This window comes from Electrophorus electricus, chromosome 11 (genome assembly GCF_013358815.1).
Source record: "Electrophorus electricus isolate fEleEle1 chromosome 11, fEleEle1.pri, whole genome shotgun sequence".
NCBI lineage: Eukaryota > Metazoa > Chordata > Actinopteri > Gymnotiformes > Gymnotidae > Electrophorus > Electrophorus electricus.
In genome coordinates, this window is record NC_049545.1 from 17,451,269 (window position 1) to 17,473,812 (window position 22,544).

General features: G+C 41.4%; 1 protein-coding gene across 2 annotated transcripts in view; it reads left to right on the forward strand.

The window, feature by feature from the left end:
* The first annotated feature begins 343 nt into the window (after positions 1–343).
* zmp:0000000755 (phosphofurin acidic cluster sorting protein 2) overlaps positions 344–22,544 on the forward strand; it is a 56,067-nt gene continuing 33,866 nt past the window's right edge. For both annotated transcript variants that reach the window (XM_027010531.2, XM_027010532.2), the window contains exon 1: positions 344–703. In XM_027010531.2, the coding sequence (XP_026866332.2) occupies positions 492–703 (212 nt within the window). In that variant the 5' untranslated portion in view covers positions 344–491. The remainder of the gene's footprint in view (positions 704–22,544) is intronic.

The following is a 22,544-nucleotide window of genomic DNA, read 5'->3' on the forward strand; positions in this document are numbered from 1 at the left end:
GTGCTTAGAATAATTACTTCATACTATATTAAAGTATAACTTCTTGAATACCTTGCATCTTCAGTGTTATAATTCTTAATAATTCACTGTCACAACCTTTACGCCATATTAAAAAAAAACACAAAAAAACATGCTTTAAATTGTAACTTTATGGAGTAAAGTACATTTTAAAAGTATTTGTAGTAAAGAGGTTCGTTCTGGTATTGTTCCCCCTTAGTCAGCGAATCAACGAAGTAGCCAGTAGCGCGTGCCTTTTTTTCTGTCACAGGATTGGTGTTGAAAAAGCGCCATCTGCAGTTCGCGTGCTCCAAAGCTCCGCCCCTACGAGTCGAGGTGGTCAAATTCTGCAGCCGGAGCGTTAGGAAGCTTCATCAATGTCTAGTGACAGCCGAGGACGACGGAGGGAGGGGAGTGAACGCGATAGTAGTGAATGCGAAGTAAGCCAGCCCAGTACTTAAACAGTCCATTTCAGCTGTTTCCCATCTGAAGTGATGATGGCGGCGGCCCTTGAGAGAGGGGGTGTCCGTGCCGCCTTCCTGAGCACCGGCAGCGGCGGCGGTGGACCAACACCAGCAGCCCTCCCAGCTGGAACGGCAAGCGGGACAGTTGTGCTGGGTCCGGGGGGCTCCGGCCCGATGCCCGTGCCTATGAACCTCTTTGCAACCTGGGAAATAGACCGCTCTTCCCCGAGCTGTGTGCCGAGGTAAGGTCACCTACCGTACATTTAACTGGGCTATTTTTTAGCCAGTTTCAGAGTTGGTGTAACTCAGTGTTTTAGCGAAACATATTTGGATTTGGTTCAGTACTCAGGACTCACTGAGGTCTTAGAGCGAGTGATCGTCCCACTAGGAATAAAACGTGTGTCACTTACAGAATCAGAATTTGTGGCCGGAACAATGAATAAATCAGGGTATCCCTTAATGTATCGCTAGTCTACTGCCAATTGAAAACATTTGTCATGAACAAGGTTTGTATCTGGTGTATTATTATTATTATTATTATTATTATTATTATTATTATTATTATTATTCTCAGGGTGATCAGCATATTTATGTAAAACGAGGCGTCCTTGAGTTATATGTACGGTTTTATTACAAGCTGGTTTGCTTGACTGATGAGAATATTGAAATAATTGGCTACCTTTTGTTCCATTATTCCAGTTATTATAAAAGTTATGTCTAGTTTTTAATGGCACTGAAATTATGCTGAGCTATTATTTTGGAGTCAAAGGAAACTCTAACGTCCTGACATTTTTAATGATTCATTTAACAGTTACCAGTGTGTTGACTTTTTTTTTTTTTTTTTTTTTTTTTTTTTTTTTTATAATAATTCAGACTGTGCAAACAACTGAAGTATGGTAGGAATTTCTACAGAACTGGCTACTGGCCTGTGAGTTTGGATGTAATCGCTTATTCTCCATGGTAAATTCTCAGGCACAGATCACAGGGTGTAGTGAAGATGAATGTTGATTGTGTTGACTTTCACTGAGGTGGCATCTCTTGCACTTCCATCTTGTCTTGTCACAAAGGAGGGTCTGGCAGAATGTGTGTGCCTACTGAAAAGCACACGTGATTCATTCTTCCTCTGGATACTTCACTGCTTTTCATGTAGGTCTTGTAGCCATTGAGAGCAAAGAAAAACTGTCTGTCCATTTAACAGGAATTACCAATAGGACAAAGTTATGATGGGGCCATATGTATGAATAGGGGTTCAGAGCACTGACTCACTCCAGCTGTGGCAGCTGTTCATAATGCAACAATGCAGTGTGTTCAAATGCATATGTTTGCAGTAGTATTGTTAAACTAATGTGCACAACATGAGGTATGGTGCCCCCTACAGCTCTGGCAGTGCTGATATTCTGGTGTGCTGATCTTTTGTTATTCTAGGGCAGTGGTAGCTAAGTGGTTAAGGAACATGACTTGTAATTGTAAGGTTGCTAGTTCAAGCCACACCACTGCAAATTTGCCACTGTTGGGCCCCTGAGCAAGGCCCTTAACCCTCAAATGCTCAAGTTGTACTCAGTCAGAATTGTATGTTGCTTTTGGATAAAAGCTAAATGCCATAAATGTGAGTGTACATGTAGCTCTGGGAGTAGTGAGATAACCCACTATATGAGTGGGTCAAGGGTCAGTGGTGCTGTCATCATATCACAGCTCACTTGTGGAAAGAGAACTCTTCACACCTCAGGACAAGGTAAGAGGGCAGCTGACAGTGTCACAGGCACCTGAACGGCATTCTCACAGGAACAGAGAGGCAGAGAGGTGGCATTAATCAGCCCTGACCTAGATGTGTTGCTGCATATTTCTCCTTCTTGCTCTCACTCCCTCTCTCCTTCCCCTGATGTCATGCCATTGAGGTCAGTCATATGCCATAATTTGGGGTTCAAGTATCTGACTGACTACTATAGCTTTTTATTGAAGTAAGTGTGTGTGTGTGTGTGTGTGTGTGTGTGTGTGTGTGTAAGTAATGTATATAATATTAATTACGCACACTATATAATGTATGTATATATAATATGTTTGTATGTGTATGTATGTAATGTATGTGTGTGTGTGTGTGTGTATGAGAGAGAGGGAGACATTCTGAATGAGTCTGTGCAAACCAGGGTTACAAGAAATGAGCACTCAATCACTTGTTCCAGTGGTGAGGGACCTGAAGGCTGCAGGAAGGTGACTGGTGTGAGTAGAGATATGTGAGAGGAGCCTGCCGGGACAGCACTCCAGTGGGGCTCCAGCTGGGCTCCACTGCTCATCATAGAAGAATGCACTCAGTGGCTTTGTGGTGCTTTGGTGACTACAGGAATTCAAAGAAATGTGCTTTGTGTACAGAAGAGACCTTGAGTGCAGCTTTTAGTGGTGCTGTGTTTTACCTGAAAAGGGCAAGCCTGTTTCTGCTGGTGGCACTGTAGGGAGCTGTTAATGCTGCTGCTTAGATGTGTGCACTTCAAGAGGGCAATCAGCTTTACTGCCATCTCTGACAGCCACATCTAGCAGCCACCTCTAACTTTAAATAACTCATGTAATGTACTCCTGTTGCCGTCAGTGTTAAATCTCAGTCAACATGCTGGACCAAGCTTTCTTGGTCACGTGGCAATGTTAAGGGAGATGGAGAGATTATTCTGTCATAGGGAGTGAACATGTTTTGGAGCTCTTGTTTCTGCTGTTTTGTGGTCACTGGTGGTAATTGAGAGCCTACTGCCTTAATTTATTGCCAAGACCACTGCCCCAGCTCCCCAAGTGGTTTGTATTTGAAAAGTCTGTTTTTGTCCTGATGAGAAGGCAAAGCAAATTTCCCCATTTTTACTTGGATGTAATGGCCCTTAAAGTGCGTGTTTTGCTTGTTCTGATTTTGTAAGTTAGTGTTAGCTTTCCAGATGGCAGTTTGCCGTTTTCTCTGAATGCCTGTCTCATCAGAAATTCTTTTCCACCATTAACAGTAACAACGGTCGGTCGCTCTCAACAGAAGTGGATTCCAGAGACTGGCCAAACTGCGGGGTGAACTAGTGTCTGCAGTCTTAACCAGCCATCCCTGGCTATGTACATGCTCTTTTGTGCTGATGAGGAGTGCTAGCTTGCCAACTTTTATCCTGTTTCTGTCTTGCTGTTTCTGAAACAAGCCTCCTGGAGACGGCGGCCTCTGCATCATTCCATCTAGTGTAGACAGAGGGAGAGGCGCCTTTCTCCTGTGTACGCTTTGGGTCATAGCCCTGGCAGGCAGCCCAGGGGCAGGGCCCCCTCTCATAGCTGTTCCTCCAGCACATGTGGACAGACACTGGGATTTCCAAGCCAAGGATTTGTAAGTGATATCACCTCAGTGATTCACCTAGGGCCACTCCTAAACACGAATGTTCCCAAGTGTTGGCATCCAGGCTTCCTCACACACAGGCTTATATGTGAGCAATGTGATTCCGTAGCTTGCAACGGTGCTGCAATGGGTACTGAAAGTGACAATGGGTACTGAAAGTGACAATGGGTACTGAAAGTGACAATGGGTACTGAAAGTGACTGGGTACTTTTGAAGAGTTTACGTGGTCTACCCTTCTGATCTCTCTGGCGGTAAGGCAGAGAGGCAGTAAGGGGGAACGCTCCTCCTCTCACTCCTCTTTTGTTTGCCTGCTCCTGTGTTTTGGCTCTTTGGCCACCTCCTGCTGAGTTATCACTTCTGAAACCACACGAGAATAACACACTTCAGGCTGCTGTTACAAAGAAAGCTTGCAATGTAAAGACATTTAAATGCTTTTAACTGTATCTCTCTGTAAATGAATCATTTGATGCATCAATTGCACAGTGCTTTGAATTAATAAATTCGCAGCGCATCTCAGAGCAAGACGTGACTGCTGTTATACTGTTATTCTCTGTACCAGAAAGCAAAAAGTCACTCAGAAAGAAAGCGCTGTTGATGATGCCATATCTAGCTTTTTTTCCAACGTGTTAAGCGCATTGGATAAATGGGCATGTGATGAAGTGTCTTGGGTCCTCTGAGGTCAGAGGCTGCAACCTGCTGGCTCTTATTAATGTGCAGTGGCGTGCTTCAGCATGGACTTTACCTTCTCTTGATGGCCGCTCAGCTGCCAGGTTCCAGGAGGCATGGCATAGCTGAAATAATCGTGTGCATGAAAGTTTTATGTTAAGCAATTTCTGTGAGCAAGTCTCCAACAGTCTGTCATTTAAATGCTAAAATTCATCTCCTGAAGCATAAATTGGGCTTTCTAGTAGTAAAGAGGAGCAAATCAGGGAGACAGTGATTGGCAGCAGATGACTAGAGAATACCCAAATATTCATTAATCTGGAAGATCACAAAAGGCATGAATACTTAATCACATTGGTGCTAAATAGCTGTAAACTTTCATTTATCCTTCTAATGCCAAGAACTAGATGCAGGTATAATAGCAATATTATTTTTATACTGTAATGCACCTGTATAATTTTTACACATGATGAGTGGTAGTTGTGTGGCACTTAAATGCAGTTCGGCTGTATAAACCATCCCAATTGGTAGAAAGGAGTGAATATTAAATGGCTCCTTTGCACTGCAAATGGCCTCCCTGTTTTGTGGCTGATTTGGAGAGGTCCTGGCTGGTCCTGGCTGTGGAGTTGAACTCACCTAGTGAATTTGATGGGTCTGTAATCAGATGCATGCTTTAATCCATTGTTGATATGAGCAGAGCACAGGCTTTCCTCCAGTATGTTACAGGTGCATGCTGCAGTTTATAACCAATCATAACCATCTCATAACCACCTCATTGAGAGATTTTAATTTTATTTATTTATTTATTTATTTATCTATTTTTTTATTTTTTTATTTTTACTGCTAAAGATTTGCTCATCCAGTTCATAGCCTGCAGATTGTTCTCATCTAGAGAAGCTCATCTAGTGAACCAGTATATCCTCAATTAAGTAATAGCAATACTTTATTTGCCCGGTTCAGTCTGTCCCGAGTTGACTTAATATATTAATTATAGAAATACCACCCAAACAAAAAAGGAAGATCTAATTTGGCTGATCAGCCTTTTCACATTAATTTCTTTGTGCATTTTTACTACTAAAGGATGTATTCCATTTAACATGTTCAGTTGCTGCCATTTACATTGCATTTTTATTTCAGCCAACACCATCTGATGCTGAGCTTTCTTTTCCTCTGAATCAGTCTGTCCAGTCTGAATCTGAATCATTCCATGCAGTCTGACTCTGAACTAGTCTGTCCACTGTTTCTTGGGTTTGAGTTTGAAGAGTTAGTGTTCATGCTATGCCATGTAATAACATCTTATCTTATAGCTTATCTATAATCTTTTTTCAAATGGCAGACAGGCTGCTTTCTTGCATTCAGACAGCACATCATGACATGACTGTAAGAAATAATCTTTTTTTTCTGAAAACTATTCACTTATTTTTGCATTGGTAAAATGTGATTAAAATTATGAAAGTAGTTTTACGTAACGTCCAAGTTCCATTTAATGTAAAGTGTCTTTTTGCAGCTACACTGCAGTTCACTCAGAGAACAGACCCAGTATTACTCCCAGTATCTCAGGTTTTGTCTTTTCTTTAAGAACTGCCTTGCCAGCTGTTTTCCTGGTCTAACTGCTGGATCTGCTTCAGTGATGCGTAATGCGTGCAACCCCTGATCTGCACTTCATGTGTTACTTTTTTGCTTTCTTTCTGCTCACTCAGATATTGGATGGGGGCCAAGAACAGATGGAGAGGGAACGTGAGAGGGGATGAGAGGATTGCAGACTTGGGCCAGGTCTTTGGCTTTACACCTATATGCCACAGTAGTTTCTTATGAGGACTGACAGACTGCCATCCTGCTTTAGTTTGATGATGCAATAGACAAACCTTTAAGTTGATTTCAGATCAGTGTTAAATGTTAAAGACTTTGTGTGTGTGTGTGCGATCTACCATGTCCATGGCTACAGACCAGAAAGCAGGATGCATGTCACAAGTGATACTGTATGTAGTTACAGAAGAGAAGAAGGAGTGAATGCTTGGGAAGGAAAGGAAGAGTAGGGCTTATATCCCCTTTCTGTGCCTCAGCACAAGCCCCAGTTCTGGGAGGCTTTTTTTGTTGTTGTTGTATTTTGGTGAAGGCCAGAGGCCTGGAGTATCCCTGGAGGAGAACTCTTTTTCAGCAGAGTTCTGAGAACCATGGAAATGTCCACACATAGGGAGAACCCTGTCAGTGCAAGCCATGTGCAGAGCAGAAACCATGTTTTGGCATTCTCACTGCCTCTTCCCCTCTCCCTCCTTCTCTCCCCGTTGCTTTCTTTCTCTTTGTCTCTTTCTCTCTTCCTCTTTTCTTTTCTCACTCTACTCAGGCATTTCCTGAGCTGAATGTGCCAGTGGCAACACACACAGCCTGTTTATTTCTAGGACAGGAAAGATGTGGCTTTTCTGTGCTCTGCAGTGTGAAGCCATGCGTGAGCTGTGGATATTTTTACAATGTCCCTGTCACTCGGTTAATGTCCATTTGGAATGGTGTCCTAAAATGATCCTCATGGAAATTAATCGAAGCATTGCATCCCAGAGAGAAGAGCTTACTGGAATGTGGAACCGGTGTCCCCACCCTTAAACGGCTGCTGTCTTTTATCAGTACAAGCAGTGTATAGTTCAGTAACAGATCAAAAGCAGTTTCACCAACAGCCTCCTGAGTCTGCGGAAGCTCCACCCATTCTCAGAGTGGACCGTAGGTGTGGGTGGGTAAAATTGTGGTTTAGGAGCTGTTTGTTGGGGTTCACGCTTTCTCTAATGAAGCAGGCACCTTCTATATGGAGGTGGTGGCAGTGGTTTAGGGACAGGGCTTTGGTTTCCTCCCCTCTGCACTCACTCAGATGGAGGGAGCTGAAAAAGTTGGGCATGTAAGTGTGTGTGGGTTTGTGCGTGAATCTCCTCCTCCATTTCGGACTGACAGTGAGATTCCTGGGGGGTAGGCCTTCTGTTGCCCACATCTCTGTTTGAGGCGGATAAGTCTCTAGCTTTGCTATTTTCTGATATATGGAGACATAAGTTTCTGCTTCGTTTCTTTTTTTTGTTTGTTCGATTTTGTTTTTTGGTTGTTTATTTTTTTTTTTGTTTTTGTTTTTTTTTGTGTGTTTTGTTTTTTCAGTATGCCTACTTTTTTGTTCTTAGAGAGATGGTGTGGCCATGTGCACGCATGCTAGATCACTTTCCTGAAGAAAGTTAATTTTATTGCAGCTGCTAACAGTTATGTAGGCTGGGTTAGTCAGGATTAGGCAAGATCACTATTTGCTTGATTACATTAATTGAGCTTCAGTTTTTTTCAGAGAAAAACAAAAATTGCTGCAACCACCTGAACTTTGTACTTCCCAAACAATTACTGATGGTGATACAGGCAGCTCTTTTTCTTTCTCCTTCATTGCTTGCGCTCGCGCTCTCTCTTTCTCTTTCTCTCTCAGCAATGCTTTCTGTGTTCAAAATCTCCTGACTCAGTGGAAGCTTCTCCAGAGCAGCCTGCTACAGCTGGGCTGCAATTAACAATTACTCTGATAACCACTTAATCTGCTTTGGTTAATCTGATCTTTTTAAAACATACAAATATCTTCAACATTATGTTGCTTTGTATAATTCTTTCTTATAAAAATATTAATATTTATACTACAAATTATAAATCCAAACTATTAAGGTTCTAGCAAGATTGGCCTTCCACTAGGATGCTCCTTTATTTGGCAAGAAAGGATATTTCTCTGATTCACTTGGACTTCTCTGAAATTCACTGTTATATTCACTGTTCACTGTTTAGAGCCCAGGTTTTCTCACTATCAGCTTTCTAACAGCTTTCAGTGGCTTCAGGAATGAAAGGCTTAGATAGCTGTGTCTTTCATTCTGCCTTTTACTTCAGGGGACCCATGTGCCCCAGTCTGTGCCTTGCAGGTTCAGCATTTTGTATTTGCTAAGATGTGACTTCAGTTTGACAGCCAGCCAACTTTGGCACACATGATCCAGGAGTCAGGATAAAGCATTCTAGCTCCTTGGTTTAATGAAAATGCAATGATGCTGCAGGAAAACTACTAATATTACAGGAAAACAAATGCTTCATTGAAAATATGTGTTCATTACCTGGAGGGCAGAATCTTAGTCTTCCTAGTAGCACACAACTCTGAAGTCTGATGTGCTTTTCATGACCCAGGTATAATCAAGTACCCCTCTCAGTGAAATGATGTTACTATCTTACAGCAGATAAACTCAATGGAAACTCAGTATCAGCTTTTTTTTACAGACAAACTACTTGTTGCTGTCTTAGATAAGAGTCACAATGTCTAGGGCCTGGATTTAGCTGTGGGCGGTATACCAGCATTAACGTGAATTCCGGTATGACACAGTGCCTTGATATGGATTTTGCCATTCGAAAAATGGCTAGTCAGAAAAAGCCCTGCTCCCCAGACAAAATGAACATGAACATAAATGGATACAACTGGCAAACGCACAGAAAAGCCACTCGCTGTCATTTGTATTAGAAGCTAAGCAAAAGCATATGCCATTTTAAGCATCACATTTAACTATTTGTTAACTACTTTGTTTCCATTTAACACCCCTGCAGGACCAGACACACGTTATACTTGCCACTAAGTATTAGATTAATATTACACTTAGATATTAGCTTCCTTTGCCAAGTCACTTGCTAAACATTATTTTGGAGGCTTGCTGCAAAATCAAGTAGATGATGTATGAGGAGGGATACTCCAAGTGCAACCGGGGCTAAAGCAGACATCATTGAAGAAATGGTTCCAAAGTTAAGGCACGTGAAAACTGCAAATGTCATTATAGGAACGCCCATCTGGAGGGCAAAATAAGGCTTTCTCCCACTGCCCAGCACATATTTTACCAGGTTTGTTTATCCAAAGTGCTGTATAGTTGCACTAATGCACTAATCAACAAGGAGACAATCCTGGGTTGTGCTTTTACAGCACCTGACAAAGAAAGCCCAGAGGAGACTGTGGATTCGTTCCTCTATCCCTGGGATGGGAATGAAGGCATGCAAGCCAACAAAGTACATCTTTTGCAAACAATGTTTAATTAAGCATAACTTTTAAAAAAGTATTTTAAGTGTTGTATTTTTAGTCGTGTTTAATTGTTCTGACATGGTTAGTTTTCATGGGCCTACACAACCAACAGCTAACTATAGCTAAATAAGTTAGAGGGGAAGATTCCATTCAATTCATTATGGAGAAGATTCATTTTCAGTCTGACTTAACCTCAGATTTTTTGGAAAAGGGGGTTTTAACAGTCTGCAGAAATTATGGTTTTGATTAGATTTATGTCAGATGATGTTACCTTGACCAAAATATTACAGCTTTGTGGATAATGCTCTGGAATGATGATGACCTTGAAATTCTCCACCCTTAGATCATCATTAACTAATAAGGGTTCACCTTTGCTTTGACAATAATTTCTTGTCCTTCAGCTCTCATACAGCAGCATTACTGATCCATCCAAATCGAAAATCTCTCTGCTTTTGTAAGCTTTCATCCTGATGGCAGTGTTGAGCAGAAAGATTTGGATACACCAGTTAGCTAAGTAGACATCACCAAAGTGGTACTATTTTGGCAACTGCTGTACATGGATCACAAATGCCCAAAACAGATTCTTATATCTTTTGCTTTTCTTCTGTTGGTAAGTGACCTAAATATTCATTTCCCCATCTGTTTCAAGAAATTAACAGGCCTCTGCTACAGTTCTATGGAGTGTCCAGTAGTGATTGCCCTACGGGGGCTCCGCATCAGTTATGTGCCTGAAAACTGTGAACATCAGAGGCACTGCTTACTACCAGGAAACTGCTGGAGGGCCAGGGCCCCCCGAGGGCTGACGAGCTTTACACTACAGCAGTGGCAATGTGCAAAGTTTTTCACTGACACTGAGACCTGAATTCCCTAAGGTGGCCCCGCCTGACTCTACTCACTCCCGTTGCAAGTAGCGTGCATGGTTGTTTAATAATGACAAGAAGTTGTCAGCAATGAAAGCCAGTAAACAAAAATGAAGGAGTTCACCCTTCTGGCATTTAAAAAGAGAAGAACAAACTTAAGAATAGACAAAAAGTGTGACTGGTGAGTAGAGCAGGTAATAACGATTACATATAGAGCTAAATAACTCATTTTTACCTAGGGCCCCAACAGACTGAAGGATTGCCACTGTGAATATCCAGCAAACTATACTGTGCAAGTTATGTCGACATGTGTAATATAAATGCTGAAACATTAGCAAGGCATTTAAATCCTTAGAATTGGCCATTATTTTAATCCTGTATGAATTGCCCTGTCAATAAATATTCCTACATATCCTATGGAAAATTAAATTGCTTCCTCAAGCATTGTCTTTGACTTGCAATCGGATGGTTGCCAGTTCAAGCCCCACCACTGCAAAGCTGCCACATAGGGCCCCATGAGGAGGGCCATCAATTGTCCCTCAATTGCTCAGTTGTATTCAGTTATAACTGTAAATTGCTTTGGTAAAAAGAGTCAGCTAAATTCCTTAAATGTAAATGGAAGCATTTATTTGCATTTGGCATTTAGGCTGTGTGCCAAAAGCCTTCTAGGAGGAGTGCTAGCTTTAGGTGTATTCTATTATTAATGTTTCAACTCATGTCATTGTTACTACAGATGGTTTTATTAACATTTTGGTACTGGTTCATAATAGCCCTAGATAGATTGTAACAGTCAGAGGTAAGGAGGCAGAAGCATGTGGGGAGAAGAGCGAGATTTATTAAGGGCAAAGCCGGAGTCATAGTCGTTGGGGTAGTCAAAGATCATAGAGCCAACACGGAGAGTCGTAGAATACATGATAAATAAAACAAGAGTTAGGATAAACGAAGGCTTGTAATGACAAACCAAAAGTACACGAATGCAAACAGGGAGCAGGCTATAACAAAAGATGCTAGGAAGAACTAAGAAGACTAAAAAGCGCAAAGGCTAGGATAAATATGTTCAGAAACATACAGGCTATCAAAAACATACATACGTCCGATACATTCAGTACAACCACATAAACGCAATAAACAGCAAAACGGGCAATCAGACAAGGTTTAAATATATTAACTTAACAAGGTAGAAACGAGGGACAGGTGTGAGCCATCATCAAACGAGGGTCGGAGAAAACTAAACTACGGAATGGAACTAAAATACACAAGACATGGAAAACATGGAAGCTGGGAGGGACTAACTGTGACATATTAATGTTAAGTAAATATTATCTAAGTCTTTGTAGTTGTGAAAGGCTAAGCTACATTTTAAGCATGGATGTTTGTGTGTGAAAGCAATGCGGAAATGGACTTGTTCTTTGACAGATGACGTCAACCCCGTGAAAACCAAAGTGCATTTTGGGATTAATTGCCATTTTGGAGGTATTCTGTGGTCAAGGCCTGCTGATGTTCAACTCTAAGCATTTTTTTAGTGATTGCTTCCGTTTACTGGTGAAATGGTATGCTCATGTTGTGAAAATTAGTCCCATGACAGATAAGGCAAAATGGTTAACCACACAAGATTTTGTTAGGTGTCCATCCTGCATGGGGAAAAAAGGCTATGGACAGCTGGTAGAGGAGATGAATGGTCTGATTTGCAGTGGCGATACACTTTCATTCACATTTATTATCATGATCTCCCCTCCCTGATGTCATGGTTCACACTGCAGCACTGTTTTTGTGTTACTCTGGGTGTTGGTTATTTTGGTGATCCATGTCTGTTTGGTTTGGTCCTTCAGTTCATACAGTATGTATTGTTCTTGCTATTTTGTGCCCTAGCCTTTCATTATCTTTGTTACCCTGGTTCATCCCTGGTTAGTGTTTGCTTTTGTCTGTTAATAAATTCCCTCAGCACTTGCGTCTGACCCCTCACCTCGCTTCATGCTTACCCGCTGACATTACAGAATAACTGACCATAAGAGGAGTCAGCGTAGGGACCTTGCCAATATAATTAAAGAGCCTTTTGCCTTCCTCAAATTTACCTAAATGGACTACAGAAGAGGGACAGTTGGGGAGATTGGCAGCGCATCGGCTGGCGGACACCTTGGGCTGGCTCAATGAAAGGGACAGTTCCAGGTTGGGAGAGAGCTGGATCAGGAATATTACAGCGGATGCAAATACCCTGCTTACCGAGGGTCCACAGTGGACTATTTTGGACTAGCCCCCTGAAGAACTCTTTCCCCAGAGACAGTAAGTGTTTAGGCTAAGCCTGGCCAGAAACGGAACAAGAACAAAAGAACTAAAGTCAGCTCCTGTTGGAGTTTTCCTATGTTTCCATGTCTGAGACCCAGCTTGTTACAGTCCCTCAGCCCAAGACCTTGGCGGCATCCACGTATTTTTTTTTTTCTTGGGGGGGGGGGGGGGCTCTATGCGCCAGCGTCGGGGAGGACTACGGGCCTGAGGGAGCATGCAGGAGCTGTTCTTTGTGTGTTCCCCTATAACCTCCAGACCCAGTCATGCTTGTGGATGCTCAGACTGCGTCCCATGCTCCTCTGGACCTGTCAGACCTGCCACTGATTGTCGCCACACCCCTGGACTCATTGCTAGCAGCTGCTGCACATCCGGACCCGCTGTCTGCAGCAGCTACGCCTCCGGACCCGTCATCTGCAGCAACTCTGTTCACAGGTCAGCAGCCAGTAGTTGCTGCCCTTCCTGAAGCCCTGCCAGTTCCCATGGAAGTCACCGCCCTGCCAGTTCCTGTCCCTGTACAGTGTGTCAAGCATGTCCCCACCCCTCGTGCAAGTCCAATTTCAGGCAGCGCGGTTCTCCAATGACTCCAGTAGCTGCACCTCGCAGCTCTACTGTGCCCCTAGTGGCTACATCACATGGACTTCCTGGGACTCCTGTGGCCACACCTCACAGCCGGCCACCGACTCCTGAGGCCTCTTCGTCGGCCTCCCAGGCCCTAGTGACTCGTGTACCCTTTGAAAATGCTACTTTAGCACCTGTTTCCACCCCATGTTTCTCCTGACACAGTGCTTGTTTCTGTGGTTATTCATGTCCCACTGTCTGTGGTCATGCCTCTGTTAGTCCAATTGTCTGCCTCTGTTTTGATCCCCGTGCCCTTGAATGTCAGTCCCACAAACCACGTCAGTCTTTGTTCCTGTGCCCGTGTCATTTGTTCAGTCCCTAATCAGTTCTGTTAGACAACGTCCTGTCCTGTCATCTGCCATGTCCCCATTTAGGTCTCCTATATTTACTCCGTGTCCTGTGGTGTCCCCATTCCCGGTTTTTGGTGTTGCCCCTGATCCTCTGCCTGCTCACCGCCTCACCTCTACTCCCGTGCCTGCTTCTTATGTCATCCCTGGTCCTGCTTCAGCTCCAACTCCACATCTAGTTGTGACTCCTGCTCCCGTTGCTCACCTTGCCCCAGTTCCTGCTTCTAGTGTTACCTTGGATCCTCCTGTTTCTGATATTCGCCCTGTTTCATTGCCGGTATCAATTCCTGAGTTGACCTTGTCTCCTGTGCCCATAGCTGTCCAAGTTTGTTTCTGTTCCCTGGTTCCTGGTTTCTTTTGGTTTGGTTTTGTACATCGGGAGGCATGCGTTAATGGGGGTTCTGTCACGATCACCCCTCCCTGGTGTCACGGTTCCCACAGCAATGCTGTTTTTGTTTCACTCCTGGATCTGTTTCCTTGTGCTTCCTTGTTTTGGTTTCATTCTGTCCCACCCCCTAGCTTGTATCCCCGCTTGCATTTATGTTCACCTGTGTCTTGTTAGCCTTCATCAGTCTCAGTATTTAAGCCCTGTGTTCTGTTACTCTGGTTGTCAGTTATTTTAGTGATCGTCTGTTTGGTTCTTCAGTTCGTTCAGTATGTATGGTTCTTGCTGTTTTGTGCCCTAGCCTTCGTTATTTTTGTCATCCTGATTCATCCCTGGTTAGTGTTTCATTGTATGTCTATTAATAAATTCTCTCTTCACTTGCATCTGACACCTCGCCTCGCTTCATGGTTACCTGCTGACGTTACATTTGTCTGGAATTTCATGAAGTTTATTAACAGTGCTGTTTTTCTTTCTTTTAAAGTGATTAACATTTGTCCATACACTTTTGTTTATATTTGTTGTCCAGTTTAACAAAAGACATCCAAGGAGGGCAACAGAAATTAGTTCATCAGGTCTTGTTAAGATGTTAAAAAGTTACATTGTGTGCTTTATCCTGCTTGCCTTTTCTCCTTCTGTAATAAAGTACGTATGGTACAGTGACATTTATAAAAATGTTTTTCTTGACTATTTCCTTGTCATAAGCCAAATGAAGTTAGTTAGCTTATGCAAACCAACACAGGGTAAGGTAAGGTTGGTTGTGTTTTTTGGTTGTGGTTTTTTTGGGGGTTTTTTTGTTTTTTGGTTTTTTTGGTTGGTTGGTTTTTTTAAGTGTTGATCTCTACTTAAGTTTGTCTCCATGTGGTATTCTCTCTGTTTGGTTCTGCTTCTCAAGTTTGATGATTTAATGAGTTACTTGAAAACTCATGTTTACTGTACTGCTCACTGTAGATATACCTCCAAGATGGTGAATCAATGATGTCACAGACGTATCATGCACGTTACAGACAAAGAACTATAGCCACTCCCATCTATGTTTATCCCTGTGCAATATGGTCATGAATATTACATTACAATCTTGTGGTTAAATTATTTTTATGGATACATGTGTGGAAAACTAACCCCATCGGAATAATGGGCTACTTTTATTTAAAGGGGAAAAAAAACTTTTTTTGTTTTCAGGGAAAAAGTTGCATTACAATAATTAAATAATTTAAACATAACAGTAATTGTTTGCTTTTTCCCAATATCTTGATGTTTCCATAAAACATTTGATTTGATTAATTTGAATACCTTTTTATTTATATTTCATGCTTGCATATTTCATGCTTGCATAGTTTTATTTGCACAACAAAGAAAAGCGAGATTTCTACTGCAAGTTAGTGACTAAGGTTTTGACAGTTTTTGTTTTGGTTTTTTTACATGTTTGAAAATATTTATTACTATTGTTATTTAACTAATAATAAACTAATATTAACTAATAATAATGTCACGGAACACTCCCATTGCCACCGGTCATGAGGTACTGCCCGCCGCGTGATATGGAATTCACGTTGTCTTGTTGGTATCCACGCCCTCATTGATGGCACACACCTGCATGCGGTTTAGCGTTATTTGTCTGTATGTATTTAAACCCGTGTTGTTGTGTGTGGTCATTGTTCATGTCATCGTTGTTAACTTCACGTAGTTTTGTACTAGTTAGATGTGTATTTGTGTTCACCGTTTATGTTGCGTGAGTGCCGTCGTCGTATGCGTTATATGTTAATAATAAATGACTCAAAATCGAAGGAGTCTGTGCCCTGCTGCATTTGGGCCATGACGAATAATATTAATAACAATCTATTGTATTATTTCTGTTGATGCATCATATTTATCATGTCTATTGTGTGGGTACTGCAAAATACTATATAAAGCTTATATCGCCTACCCTTATTTGGAATGTCTCTTGCCATTTCTTTTGGAAAATTACAAGATTAAATCTTAGTACATGACTTTTTGGTCACTCAGAAGCTCATACCATTGGAATATTCTTAAGATGTATACAAAACATGATTCTTCTCTTATTTTGTACCACGTGTAATGACATTCTGTAGGTACATTACATCAAAGCTGTGTGTGTGTGTGTGTGTGTGTGTGTGTGTGTGTATATATATATATATATATATATAATTATTAGTAGTGTTTTGTTAGCTATTGCCAATTTTACAGCCCTCTTATGGTATTTGTGACAGATTTGATTCACCCTTGGTCAGCTGACTTTTATGAAGAGCTCCTGGAAACACTGCCTAAAGCTCCATCTTTACTCAATCCAGCACCTAAAAGCATCCACTTGGGCTATATATAAAGCACTCCATCCATGGTGCCATTCACAACAGAGATACACTGATGTAACCACTTTTTCTGAGACGCAGTGGGGAGGGAGGTTGCTTTCATCCAGTGGTCTGCTACAGAGGCTCCGCTTTCCTGCTGGCCCTGTCCTCTGCGTATCATCTCCCCATCCTCTTCCCCAATTACTGGTGTGCAGGTATAGGTAAGTCTGTTGGAGGTCTCCTCCTTCTGCTAGCTTTGCCTCCTCACCAAAACACCAGATTTTGTTTCTATGGGACTGTGGCCTAAATGTTTGAACCATCATCCTCCTTCTGTATGGCTTCTGCTGGTCTGCAAGAGTGCTGTAAATGAATGGTGTGTTTGTGTAGGTGTGTTTACTGTAAGTTAAGTCATCTAAAGCTTTATCATAACACTTCATATTTTTGGCGAAAGGTCATGTGTTCCCAAGTTCGATTGTATGTTTGCTTGTTTAGAATGCTCTCCCTGTTTATTTATTTTGATGTCCATTGTCTGTGTAGTTACAGTAAGCTCTTCTCCACAGTGCCCTGTCTGACTCTTTCTGTTCTCCAGAGAAAATTTAAAAAAACTGCTTTTATAGTGGTCAGCCTGATCTTCTCTAATCCAGTTATTATTGCACCATTCCCTACATTGGAAATATCTGAGCACTGGTCTCTGCCGGTAGGTAAATGTACCACACAGCTGGTCAGAGTGTATGGATTGCATGTTAACCTGCTCTGCAAGGGAGAGCAGGTAAATCCACCTGCCACTCACAGTATTCTACTCAGAATCAAAGTTCACATACCTGACTATACTTACTGTCAGCATGCCACAGCATATCATCAAATATTTTACCAGACCAGTGTTGAGAGGAAAAGTGGCATAAACTACTTTTAGACTGTTTATGGTTCATTGTAGTTCACACACAATCTATTTTTTGTGCAAGGATATGCAACTCTTTTATTTTGAAATAATATTTTTATTTTTCTGAATCCAACCAATATGTTTAGTATTTAATTGCAGCTCAGCAGAGAGAAACTTTAACATATAAATATTAAACGTATCAAAAATCCACACACAAAATATATATATACACAAAATCTCACACACACACACTGCAAATCAAAATTAGAGAACAACACAAAATTTCCTAAATGTCAAGGTCACTGTGTAGTCCTATGTGAGTTTATCCTAACAGGAGTAAAAGAGCAATATTTTAAGCTTATTTCATGAGTTGTATATATTCTAAAGCACAGTATAAAAAACTTAAATGAGATAATTGAAAAAGAACACTGATCAAAAACACTGAGATACCTGCAAGTTATTGGTGTTAATCTGGCACCTGGTGCCAATTTCCTTAATTATCTGACAAACCCTATTTACCTGGCAGCCTAACTTTCTATTTTTCACTCACTTTGTGATTGAAAGTGATTGAAACCCTCTGGCAGCAGGTTGTCCAGATGAAGGCCAATGGGGTGACCCTATCAGCCATAGCAAGAGAAGTTGGTCATCCCAAGTCTGTGATTTCTAAATTATTGCATCTGTACAACATCACAAACTCATTCAAGTCCCCCACAAAAGACGAATGCAAGAGAGGACAGGATAATGCAGAGAATGTCCATGGGTAATCGGTTCAACACTGCAGCTGGAATTGCTCGCCAGTTCAGCACTGAACAGGGTAAGGATCTCTCTCGTCATACGATATCTTGACGTTTAAGAGCATTTGGACTGAAAGCCCACTCTGCAGTGACCAAACCTCTCATTAGAAGAAAGTCTAGCCTTTTGATTCTAACTTTTGCTGAGGAGCATGTTTTGTGGACAGAGGAGAAGTGGTCCAGAGTTCACTTGGTGATGAAAGCAAGTTTAATTTATTTGGGTCTGATGGGAAACATTATGTTCGTCGACAAACTGGGGAAAGCTTGAAATTAATGACTGCAGTTGCTTGAAATTAAAAACATTGAAACAATGAAATGGCTAGCCCAGAGTCCTGGTCTAAGCCCAATAGAAAACCTCTGGAAAATCCTTGGTGACAAAGTTATGGCCAAGAAACCCACAACAGTCACTGAACTGTGAAAGAGACTGCAAGAAGAGTGGACCAAAATCACAACAGAGCAGTTTGAGAGACTAGTGATGTCCTGTGGCCGCAGATGTGCTGAAGTCATTCAAAGCAACGGCCTGTACACTTCCTACTGATTGGTGACTGTTGTAACCTTCTGAAAATTTAGTTGGAATCTTTCTCTGTGCTACAGTGATTGCTGTTCTCTAATTGTGATCATTGTGTTTTCTGCAAAATAAAGATTTTATGTTGAAATACCTCGGTTATTTTGTAAAACACTGTACTAGTGGCATGGTATACCCCTAATAAAATGTTTCCTTCAAATGTTGACCAATGAAGATTACATTATTTCTGGAAAAAATCAAGTGTTCATAAATTGTTCTCTAATTTTGATCTGCAGTGTATATTCACATATTAAAAACCACATCTAAATACCCTAATTCGGATACCTACAAAGCCAGTACAGAGTAATCCTGCCATTTCTCAGCCTCTAAAGTTTGATCATTAGAAATCTGTCTTTCTTTGTCTTCTGTTCTTATTTGATTAAGTAAAAGTATTGAGAAACATTCTCAACATTGTTAATTTTCTTTTCAAGCTTTTCTTTTTATGCTTTGTCAGGCCAATATGGCGTGTGTTCACAAACACACACAAACACGGTCAGGCAATAGTCTCTCTGTCCTGTGCCACCACAGGCTAGCTTGGTATTTCGCTAACTCCACTGTGGAATCACTCCCAGGTCTGTGAACCCACCTCTGCTCCATCGAGCCTTTAAATCCATTGGAGACGCAGTTCTCTGGCTCGGCTATGCAGCTGAGATTGTACCGATAATGCTCTTACACAAGAACTTGTGTGCTGCATCTGAAAGCAGGTGCTTTTCAGAAGAGAGATGGAGGTCGTGAAAGCAAGGCTGATGTGATGCAGAGAATAGGCTGTATTGGCATGTGGAGTGTGGGACAGGCTCCAGGCTGTTGGAGGTAATCACTGCTAGAAACGGGAAAGGAACTTAGGAGCAGAACGCTGAAGCCTTTCCAGAGGAGCTGAATGACATAAAGAAGCATGAGTGCATAAACACCTTTAATGCAACTCCCAGCCTCTCCCTTTTTCACTCTCTCCTTATGTCTATGGTTCTATGTTGCTCTCTTGTTCCCCAGGTCAGTAGCATGCAGTGAGCTGAAAAAACAGTAATGGCAAAGCATTGGCTGACCCTCCGGCCCCTGGGGGAGATGTGGGTTTGTTTAGGTGGGGTCTGTAACATGAAAACTGCTTAAGGTCCTTTGTGTTGTACAACTTATCCCACAGAAGCTGGTATTTCAACATAGCATCATCTCCAAGCCAACCGATTTATTTTTTCCAGTACAGGTTAAGAACTTGTTTTAAACAATATGGAGGTTAAATCCCAGTTTGACAGATTCGATATTTTTTAGACAACACTGGCACTCTGCAGTCTGAAATCAGTGTAGCTTTACCTTCCACACACAGGATGACAGAGTACACTATACCTGCCTGCTCTAAAGACTGCCCAGCTGCTTCATATGAATGGAGTTGCCTGCTCTAACTGCACAGTTGCTCTGTGTGAGTGGAGCTGCTTTCTAACTTTCCTGCTTTAAGGACTGTGCAAAGTGCTCTTTGAGGATGCTCGCTTGTGTTTATGGAGGATGTAAAGACCTGATGGAGTTCACACTATGGCAGTCTGCTCACCTGAGTACTCTCTTCCTTTCCTCCTGTTCCTGTGCATATGACTCATCCAAGTGCCAAGCCTATCGTACCATCTGTGTAGGAAAAGGAGACAAAACAACAGCTGGATGATTGTGCTGGATGATTACAATATATCTATATGCTTGGATACAAATCACTCTCAGCAGAGGGTTCTGTATATTGAGCGATATTTGAGGATAGATGATCCTGCGGTATGTGTGATATGTGTGCAGTATTACATAAAGTGGGTTACTGTGTATCTATGATACTGATATCTTGCACGATATCGATACCTATCCGAAATGTTTAAAAACTTCTGTTGTAGAGTTGTTTTGGATGAAACTTATTGCGGGGGGGGGGGGGTGTTTTTGTTTGTTTGTTTTTGGTGTGTGTGTGGGTGTGGGTGGGTGAGATGTATTTATATATGCTAGAATTCTCCATATCATGCACAGATATGAGAAATATAAATAATAATTAAAAATAAACAAAGAGAAACTGTTTTGAAGACTTTTTTGAAGCATTTAATTGGTTGCCCTTCAATTGCAATACATTTCTCTTAGTGAGGTGATCTTTACTGCCCTGATCACATGCTTACTTCCTAGCAAACACTGTCTCTGTCTCTCTCTCTTTCTCTCTCTGCTCAGTACAGTTGCTTAACTCTTGAAGCTGACACTGTAGTTTTGCATTTTTCTCTTTAGTGAATGAAACTGTAGTAGCACATCAACTTTTTATATTGACCTCCTAATACTTGTACATTTCAGCAGTAAATTGCTGTTCTACCAACTACACATCTCACACACACCAGACATTAAGTGAGCAGACAGAAAGACCTGTACTATGAATCTCTCTTAACTCGACCTCTGCTGAAACCCAACAGAAATTGAATCGATTAAAAGATGGTTATTATTTCTAGATAAAAAACATATGGTCAGTTGCCTTATTGTTCAGCTTCTTATTCAAATTTTCTATTCACTTTAATACCCATCAGGCCAACGGTAAACTCAGCAGCTATTCTACTTGTTCATGTGGTTTGAATATACTAAATCACTAAATCTGATATCGACCCAATTTCAATACATGGTATTGGATCGGTGCCATTTCCACTGTGTGACATCTGTGTCACAGGCTCTATGTACTGCACACCTCACACCTATGGCCTCACACCTATGGTCTCACACCTATGGTCTTGGGAACACTATTCTGCAGTCGCTATCTGTGTAAGCCTGCGAGTCATGAGTGGATCTCCGCTCCCTTATTTAGTCTGCTGTTATCTGGGTGTGGGGCTGCAGATGGCCTGCATACCAGCACTTACCAGCAGTGTGGAAGGCCACTCGGGGCAGGAAATATTCTCTTATAGTGAACATATGAAAATAGACCTGGAAGATATGACAAAAATATGATCACGATATATTTTTTCACATGGATCAATATTCATATTTATCACAATACATAATTTTATAATGCTGCTAATGTGAAGAGTATCCTTATAATGACTGAAGCCTTAAAAAGCTATTGAGTTCATTAGTGAAACTGTAGGATGTAGTTTATTTGTTAAAATACAATAATGTAATGTAAACATCTAAATGGGCAAATATGCTTTATCTCCCTTAAGAAAACCATAAAACCTAACTTGCTTAGTAATGTATTAAAATAAGGTAAATTAAACAAAGCTGTGACTATTATAACAAATTGCAGCAAACATAAAATATTTATAAAATTATAACCAAGTTTTATAAAAAAGTTAACAAATTGATCAAAAAGGGCCTGGCACACTTAAGTACAACTCTAATGTAAATTAAAATGTGTAAGAATATAAACACTGAACCTTTTCACTTTTCGTATGGGGTAATGGCCAGAATAGACAACATGCTCACTGGTATGGTACCTTTTCAGGTGTTTCAGATGTCACTTCTCAGATATCCAAATCACTTTCATATAACTGATATCAACTTTTTTGTCAGAAATTTCCTCAGTTTTGGAGGATATCACAAATTCACTTTCATTTCTGTGCCCCTCTCTGGCTCCACACTCTTTTTTTTCTCATTTCTAGAGTTGACTTCAGCACCGGTAGCTCGACAGTGTTTTGCGGTAGAAAATAGGCGTGTACTTTGACATGCAAGCCAAAAACTCCAGAATGACTGTTGTCAGGTTTATTTCTACTGTGTGATATGCTTTTGACAGATCTACCCATTTTGAATAAAAATAACACCCTATCCTCATCAATATCAATTTTATCGTAGTCCTGTTTTAAGAAAGTTGAGGGAAAGTTTGCCTGTGTGCTTCCACACTGGCCGTCACACACCGTGTATGCAAAGCAGATTCTTGGTGTGCGCGTAATACTTCTGGATAAAGTGTTATTGACTGTGACGCTGAGGGGTTCTGCTTCTGTTGCCTGATTCAGACTGTTCGCTCGCTGCTCTGAAGCAAGGCCTTGCCTCATTTCCTACCCTGCCGTGTTCCTAGA